General features: G+C 35.8%; 1 protein-coding gene across 1 annotated transcript; it reads left to right on the forward strand.

Moving 5' to 3' along the window:
* The first annotated feature begins 6,901 nt into the window (after positions 1 to 6,901).
* On the forward strand, positions 6,902 to 7,834 carry LOC141665238 (uncharacterized). The gene has a single exon (XM_074471214.1). The coding sequence runs from the start codon at positions 6,902 to 6,904 to the stop codon at positions 7,832 to 7,834; it is 933 nt and encodes a 310-aa protein (XP_074327315.1).
* The last annotated feature ends 1,345 nt before the right edge of the window (positions 7,835 to 9,179 follow it).

Consider the following 9,179-nt stretch of genomic DNA (forward strand, 5'->3'; position numbering starts at 1 on the left):
AGACGAGAAGGCTGGGAACATGAGCAACAGTACAGATCAGCCACAGAACCTCCCGCCGGTGTGGTATAGCCTCCCTTTCCCTTTTACTGCTCTACGGGGCTGCTGCCTGACATGCACAGGAGTATCGGCTTCCTCACTAGCATCATCCTGCTCATCACTGTCATCCCCCATATCTTCCTCCTGCATCTGATAGGGTGTATGCATCTGACGCCCCTGCTCGAAGCTCTGTGCGGAGGTGTCATGTACCAACCAAGGTTGTAGTGTGGATATGTACCTGTAATAAAGTCATGGAACCACAAAGCTCCGTCTTATATCCAATACTGGCAGAGCATAACCGTCGGTAAAGATAAGCCAAACATGCACTGCCCCAGCTGTAAGTACTGATGTGTTCTACGTGCCGAACAAATGGGAGGAGGTTCAAAGGCATGCGGTAACCACTGTAATTCGGCACAGTAGAGCCAATAAGCAGAAGCAAGTGTGCACGCGTGTGGTACAGGAGCTCACGCTCGTAGTCATCACCAGCAGAAGAGTGTAAACGTGAACAATCACCAAATTGACGAACCAACCGACTTATCTTAATTTCACCCTTCTTTATGACATCCATATCTAGCTCTGGATCTAGGGCAACACCAAGAAGCTCATGGAGTAAAGATGCACCTACATACCCTCCAATAGGTAATACTGGACTTCCGACACTGCGTAGACCCAAAATGTAGTAATCATCCTCCAATATCACAGTGGCCTCCCCAAAACGGAGATGGAAAGTATGAGTCTCCGGACGCCAGCGATCAAGAAATGCGGAGATGAGGCCAGCATCATGTCTCATACTCCCGGTTAGCAGAACACCCATGAAACCAGCTTCTCTTACGACATCGTGGATACGTTGTGGTAGGGGGTTCGCCTCAATACAATCCCAGTATGTTTTGAAATTCGAACGTAGCCGTAAATGATCATCAGTACCCTGCAAGTAAATGCAAGTAAATGTCTAATTATGCATTTGAAATACGCAGCAAGTAAATTGTAACGGATATAGGGAAAATGAGGTGTACCGTGCCATCCCACACAAACTGTGAACGATGTCTGTTCTGTTGGTTAAGTAAATCCCCATCAATTGGTCCCGGGTGGATAAGTTGTCGTCCAGCCATTTAATCCTGTAAAATAAAGGAACTTGCTATAAGGCATTGTAAAATCTTAGAAAAAAACGGGCAACATTTCCGCTATATTATCACTTTCCCAATCAAAAAAGTCATCCAACAAACTCAGTATAAAAAGCATGTCATCCAATGAATGTACGAACTAATTATTTTGGTGATAGCAATTAATATAAGCAGATCATTATTAATTACAAACTAATTTCGAAATCTGAAATTAATATAAACCTTACTTAGACAATCGTAGATACAAACTTTTTACAATTTGATGCATTTTTATATTTATTATATCATAATTTCTATAATTATTCATATTTAAATTAATATAATATTTTAATTTTAATAAATAATTATCTGTACTCGAATAAATTAATTATGTATAATATATATACACTCAGATCAATTAAAAGATCACACCTTTTTAACTAAGAGAATTCACCTAATTTGAGTTACACATTCTACCTTCTTAATTAATACTACAGTACAACGTTACAATTTGATGCATTTTTATATTTATTATATCATAATTTCTATAATTATTCATATTTAAATTAATATAATATTTTAATTTTAATAAATAATTATCTGTACTCGAATAAATTAATTATGTATAATATAGAAACACTCAGATCAATTAAAAGATCACACCTTTTTAACTAAGAGAATTCACCTAATTTGAGTTACACATTCTACCTTCTTAATTAATACTACAGTACAACGTCAAATTTGATGCATTTTTATATTTATTATATCATAATTTCTATAATTATTCATATTTAAATTAATATAATATTTTAATTTTAATAAATAATTATCTGTACTCGAATAAATTAATTATGTATAATATAGAAACACTCAGATCAATTAAAAGATCACACCTTTTTAACTAAGAGAATTCACCTAATTTGAGTTACACATTCTACCTTCTTAATTAATACTATAGTGCAACGTCAAATTTGATGCATTTTTATAATTATTATATCATAATTTCTATAATTATTCATATTTAAATTAATATAATATTTTAATTATAATAAATAATTATCTGTACTCGAATAAATTAATTATGTATTATATAGAAACACTCAGATCAATTAAAAGATCAAACCCTTTTAACTAAGAGAATTCACCTAATTTGAGTTACACATTCTACCTTCTTAATTAATTAACAGTAAATAAGGGATGACTAATTAACATCAATTAACATCAATCAATTAACAGTAATGCACAGAGAGAGGGAGAGGCTGCGCGGAACGCCTGTTGCTGCGGGGAGAGGCAGCAGTTCTCTTCCTTCACCCTCCCAAGAACGCCGATTGGCCTGGGATTCTTCCGTCGGAGATTCTTTTTTCCCTTCTTTTTCTATTTCATTTTCCCTTCTTTTTTCCTTCTCTTTCTTTTTCTCTTTCCTTTTCCCTTATTTTTCCTTCTTTTTTATCCGCTCAGAACTCTTCTCCTAATACTTTGTATTTATGTTATTACTAAGTTAAAAAATTTATATAATATTAATTGATAAAATATTTTACTTATTATTAATATGTTACTAAGTAATATTACATAATTTGATTAAATTTTTTTTATTAATAATTTAGTTATTAAAATCTAAATTACTTTGCATTTATATTATTACTAAGTTAAAAAAATTATATAATATTACTTGGTAAAATATTTTACTTATTAATAATATGTTACTAAGTAATATTACATAATTTGATTAAATTTTTTTATTAATAATTTAGTTATTAAAATCTAAATTACTTTGTATTTATATTATTACTAAGTTAAAAAAATTATATAATATTACTTGGTAAAATATTTTACTTATTAATAATATGTTACTAAGTAATATTACATAATTTTATTAAATTTTTTTTATTAATAATTTAGTTATTAAAATCTAAATTACTTTGTATTTATATTATTACTAAGTTAAAAAAATTATGTAATATTACTCAGTAAAATATTTTACTTAGTAATAACATGTTACTAAGTAATATTACATAATTTTATTAATTTTTTTTATTAATAATATAGTTATTAAAATCTAAATTAATTTGTATTTATAATATTACTAAGTTAAAAAAATTATGTAATATTACTTAGTAAAATATTTTACTTAGTAATATATATTTTATTTTTTTATTAATAATATAGTTATTAAAATCTATATTTCATTTAAAACATATATTAGGTTAGTTGGAACTAATAAGGTAATATTCGAAGTGTCAAAATATGGTAGAGGGCTATTTTGAGGCTTAATATGAAATTGATAAAAATATAATTTGCTGAAAATGAATACTTAACTTGAAACACAATTCCATCACATAAAATAAGGTACATAATATAACACAGTTGAAAAACTGTGCCTGGTTCGATACATAATAAAAACTGTGTCAATCATCGGACATATAATCGTCAGAAAGGTAGTTCTCATTCCATAATAGTCTGTGTTGCTCATCTTCTGTAAGCTCTCTCCCAATGCCGCGGACAGAATCTCGCGCCAGTTCGTACATGTATTGACGACTCCTACGCAACAACATTCAGTTATTTTCCTTTCTAATACTTGTCACGGCCCTAATAACTTTCTTCCTAAATCCTGCCCAAGTTGGACTATCCCCCGCTTGAGAATATATGTTAATAGAATGTCGAGTTGGAACTCTTAGACCCATAGAAAGCAGGGCATCTCTCAACCGGTCAGATTCTTCACGTCGATAAGCCCATTCGCGACGTACACAATCAAAGTACTCTTTAGCATCAATAACTCTAAGACTACGGTAATCATCATCTCTTTCTATGAGCAACTAGTTGCGAGGTGTGTTAGAAGACATGCTATTCATAGTTATAATTTGTTTCACATCTTAATTAATAGGTTATATAAAAAAATCCTGATTTTCTAGTCATTCATTTTCATTCCGTATTCCTATCAGAAGTCACATGCATTCAGCATCAATTATTTAGAAGTGACTAGTCACTGTAAGAAATACACTGCAACACGTGAATGGTGAATTATTAGCAATTTGAAAGTGTCATGAATAGTCAAATGCTTGGCTGCATTACTTTCATCAGTGACGTTTACTGTAGCAAGAAGATAAGGTATGGTCGATAGCCTGCAAAAGAAACAGTGAAACAGTATTTGACATGACATAAAGTTATGCACCACTGCATCTCATTACTGGGAAGCGTAAAGAGCTGTATCTTTGCACCTACTTTTATGTTATAAATAGAGTGTGTTATACCCCTTGTGATATTTAAATTCCACGACATACTAACAACAACATAATGAGTTATACCCCTGGTGATATTAACCGAGCAATTGGTAGGAAATGGTTTTGTGATGACAATTTTAGGTACTCAATGGATCCAAATGAACGTTACGCAGGAAATTCAATAATCACGATGCAGAGGGAATGGGAATGACGTGTTGGGTGTCTCAACGGTTGTATGGGACAATGTGTCCAGGAAGGAGTGCGAATACCAAAACAACGCGTCATACACATACAGCGAGAAATGCCTCATGAGCTGGAATTAGCATTATTTCGTGCTAGAGAGGAAGAGAATCGTATGAGGATGCGCTTAAATCGTAAAGACTTACAACGAAGAAGTCAGGAGTATGCTGAAGACGGCGACCACCACACTGCAATGATGTATCATCATTTCGCTATAGGTCCTGATTATGTTTCTGATTGTTTTTTATCTGATGATGAGTAAGACAATTACTTATGCCAAGTAATTTTGTAAAACATAATTATTAATCACGGACTCAAATAAAATTAAACAAAAAAACATAAACAACATAATACAGCATTTGCTTTTGTTGTAAATTTCAAGAATCTTATCTTCTCTTTCATATCTTCCAAGTGGGACATAAATAGTAGATTTCTCTTTGACAAATATCCTATCGGAAATCTCCACTGTATTCTATCAATAATAAATTCCTATCCGAATTCTCAAAATGTTTAGCTATCTCTAGCCTACAGCTTCTATTCCTATTTATATGTGTCCTCCAACATTGCATGTATTCAAAACATACTGCAATTCTAAGTTCCTAAATTTTTAGGAAAATAATATTGTTCATACTGCAATTCTAAGGTATGTCAGCATTACATGTATGTTTGTTTATATGTACAATCTTGATTTTGGTTTCCTAATGGTTTATGTTGTCTTCAACGCAGGGAGATGGAAGGCCACATCAACGTCAATTTTTTTTGGGGTGGAGTAGTTATTCGAGATGGTAGTAGATCCAAAAAAATGATGTTTATTAGGTTTGGTACCACTTACAATGAGCTTAAAAGTGTCGTGTATAATTTAATGAACATTAGTTCGTATCAATGGAATTTAAAATTGAGTTTAAAGTATCCATATCTTGGTCAGTACAACCTAGTTGAAGGTTTTTATCAAATGGATATTTTATGTGATGATGATGTTACACGCATGTTAAATGTTCCTGCCATGTTGCTAAACGTTCAAGGAGATGTTTCTTTGCTCATCGAAATAGAAGAAATTATTGTTGATGACCCATACTCATTCCAGCATAATTTCGGGTCACAACCAACAGCAACAACATACGGTGGTGATGTACAGCCACTATGGCCAAATGTACTTTTTGATCAAGGTGTAGGGTATGGAGGGAGGACTACTCAACATGGTGGAGGGTCTGGTAGGGGGGCTAGTGAACATGGTGGACGGTATGAAGGGGGTAGTAGTCAATATGTTGGAGGGTACGGAGGGGGGGTGTACAATATGATGGAGGCTATGGAGGGGGGATTAGTCAATATGGTGCAGGGTATGGAGGGGGGAGTAGTCAATATGGTGAGGGGTTTGGATGGGGCACTATTGAACATGGTGGGCGTAATGGTGGGTGGAGTAGTCAATATGGTGGAGGCTATGGAGGGGGACTACTGAACATGGTAGAGGGTATGGATGGGAAATCAGTCAATACAGTAGCGGGTTTCAATAGGTGGCTAGTTATGAAAATGATGTGGTGGGAAGAGGTTCAGGTTAGCGGTTAGCCCTGCTGGCAGATGGAGTTGTAGCCAATTCATCAAGTGAGGAGAATTTTCACCTTCACGATGATGACGACGAGGAATCTTCTGCAACCGAAGATGGTGAAGGACATTCAGAGAGAAATGAAGAAATTTCCAATACATTTTCGGTACTTTGAGAAAAACATCATGCTCCAAGGATTCCATGGTTTCGCACAGAGCAATACACTCCACCAATCATAGATAACCCTAATGATATATATGCTGATGAAGACCTCGACAAGGGGGAACTGGGTGAGGAATGTGTTACCGTGACAAAGCAACGCTCTTGGGAGCAGTGAGGCGTGCACATATTAACACTGATCGTACATATAAAACTACAAGGAGTAACAAAGAACAACTCATTGTACAGTGCCGGGATGAGGGGTGTAACTGGAGGATGAGGGCTGCTTTCATGCATGATTCCGGGTACTGGCGGATTAATGTTAATAGAGAGGAACACAAATACATGGTCGATCAGCCGTTACAAGATCACAAGAAGTTATCTGCAAAGATGATTGCGCAGCTTGTAAAACCACTTGTAAGTAAATATTTAGCAAACGCCACTTATTAAAGCCGAATTTTATTTGACATTTACCGTTTTATGTGAAACAAGTAATAGATACACCAGAAATTCCTATTAAAACCATTATCCCGTTGATCAACAACGAGCACAACCACCTAGTGGGGTACAAAAAAGTGTGGAGAGGGAAGCAAATAGCAATTGAGGAAATGTATGACAGTTGGGCTACAACATACCAAGCTCTACCCATGTTCCTCGCAGCCATTATGAAGACAAATCCTGGAACCATTGTTGAGATCGATGCTGTCCCTCATGCTAAGGAGTGGGGCACCTCCGTCTGCAAGCGGATTTTTTGGTCTTTAAAGGCAATGATGGACGGCTGGCAACATGCACGTCCTGTGATTTCAATAGATGGGACATTCTTGAAAGGAAGATATAGGGGCAAGCTGCTTATTGCTATGGGTGTTGATTCGAACAACCACCCGTTCCCTCTCTGTTATGGCTTGGTTGATGAGGAGACGTACGAGAACTGGTCTTGGTTTTTGCAACGACTTCGAAGACATGTTTGTCGGCAATGGACCGGCGTCTGCATCATTTCTGACCGTGCTTCCAGCATTATCTCCGCCCTACGAGACCCTCAAAACGGTTTTGCTGAGCCACTCGGCATCCATAGATTCTGTCTCCTCCATGTAAGAAGTAATTTTTGTTGTCATCACCCAGGTGGTGAACTAAAAAAATTAATGTGGAAAGCTGGAAGAACCACACAAGTCCCAAAGCACGACGCATATATGTCAAGGATTAGTGAAATTTCCCCCACCGCCCTACAATATCTTGCTATAATACCCGTGGAGAGGTGGACACTTTCCCACGATAGTGGTGTTCGCTACGGTCAAACAACCACAAACATGCTTGAGGGCTTCAACGGCAACATAAGGAGGGCTCGTTTTCTTCCAGTAACAGCAATGATGGAGTACCTCTTCTACAAGGTGGTCACAATTGTAGATAAACATCGAAACATAGTGGATGACGGTCTACAAGAGGGGCAACAGTTATATGCACGTTCCGCCGCTATGTTAGCTAAAATTCGGAGAAAGGCAACAGGACATACAGTTATTATTTCCATCGTCTCCACGGGATTATGAAAATACTAACACATCAGTACACAACTGCAAAGGGGACGGTAAAGGGAGGTAAAACTCAGGTTGTCAACCTCAATGACCGTACGTGCACCTGTGGAAAATGGGCGACTCATCACATGTTGTGCTCCCATGCAATGGCAGGTTGTATAACACATGGATTGAGTTGGGAGCATTTCATCGATCATTTCCATAAGAACCAAGCAATGCAGGACTTGTACAGGCCAATAATTTATCCGTTGGAACCAACTGAATACTGGAACTACAACTTACCCGTACCTTGACAGGGGTATGGAAAGTTAGTGCCGGAAGAGTCCTTGAAAAAATTAAAGAAAAAACGCGGGGATAAGGGACAATCGGTACGGATCCGAACGGAGATTGATGGTCCGCGGTCTGGAAAGAAATGTAGTTTATGTAACCAAGAAGGTCACACCAAGCGTAGTAAGAAATGCCCATGGCGCCCCCACTAAAACACGTGATCTTCTTGTCAAACATATGTACTACTGCTATTACAAGCAGTCTACTTGTAATATGGTTCCGTTTCCTTGTTTTTCATTTCATTATTTACTTGTTCTATCATAATATTTTGGTTTCCAATACTCAATGCACATTCATTTTATGTCTACCTACAAAACAATAGAAAAATTGCCCTAAACAAATTTCCGGTTATTTAAATATGTCGTGCACAAATTTGCCCTCCCGTGACAATTACGCATTCGTCGCTCAAGACACCATTTTCGAAGCTACAGAAGTGTTGGTCATATAATTTTTTTAATTCAAAATTAAAATTTTCCCAAAATGTAGGTTTACACCAGAAAAACTACGGTTATTTACATACGCACGTGCCAAAATATGCACTTACCTAAAAAATATACACTCACATTTCACGGCACCCTTTTTGGAGCTACAAATTTCATATTTAGACGGTTTTTTATTTAAATTAAAAAATACACACATAAATTAGGTTTACATTACAAGCCAACAAAAAAAAAAATTAATGAAAACATTTACCATTTATTTAATATCGGAGTTCAAAAACAGTCATTCACCTTGTTTTATTTCGTTCAAAAACACACTAACACGATTTCATCACGGGAAAAAAATAAAAAAAAAATAAAATTAAAAATTAAAATGACCCAGAACGCCACTTGTTATGGGGTTAGTTGGTTTTTCCCAAAAGAACAGGCGTTCTATACCATAAATGGAAAATTCTCAACAGGTATACCAAATAATAGACTTTTTCATTCAACTATACCATAAAAGTGACGTAGCCCTGTTGCATGCTCCGCCCAAACTATGGTCAAAGAATCTGAGGGGCCACATCTAACGTACAACATATTATGTCTAAGAT

Source organism: Apium graveolens, chromosome 6 (assembly GCF_009905375.1).
Source record: "Apium graveolens cultivar Ventura chromosome 6, ASM990537v1, whole genome shotgun sequence".
Lineage (NCBI taxonomy): Eukaryota > Viridiplantae > Streptophyta > Magnoliopsida > Apiales > Apiaceae > Apium > Apium graveolens.

Coding starts and splice junctions, on each gene's coding strand:
- LOC141665238 (XM_074471214.1), top strand. CDS start 6,902: ATGTATGACAGTTGGGCTACAACATACCAAGCTCTACCCATGTTCCTC.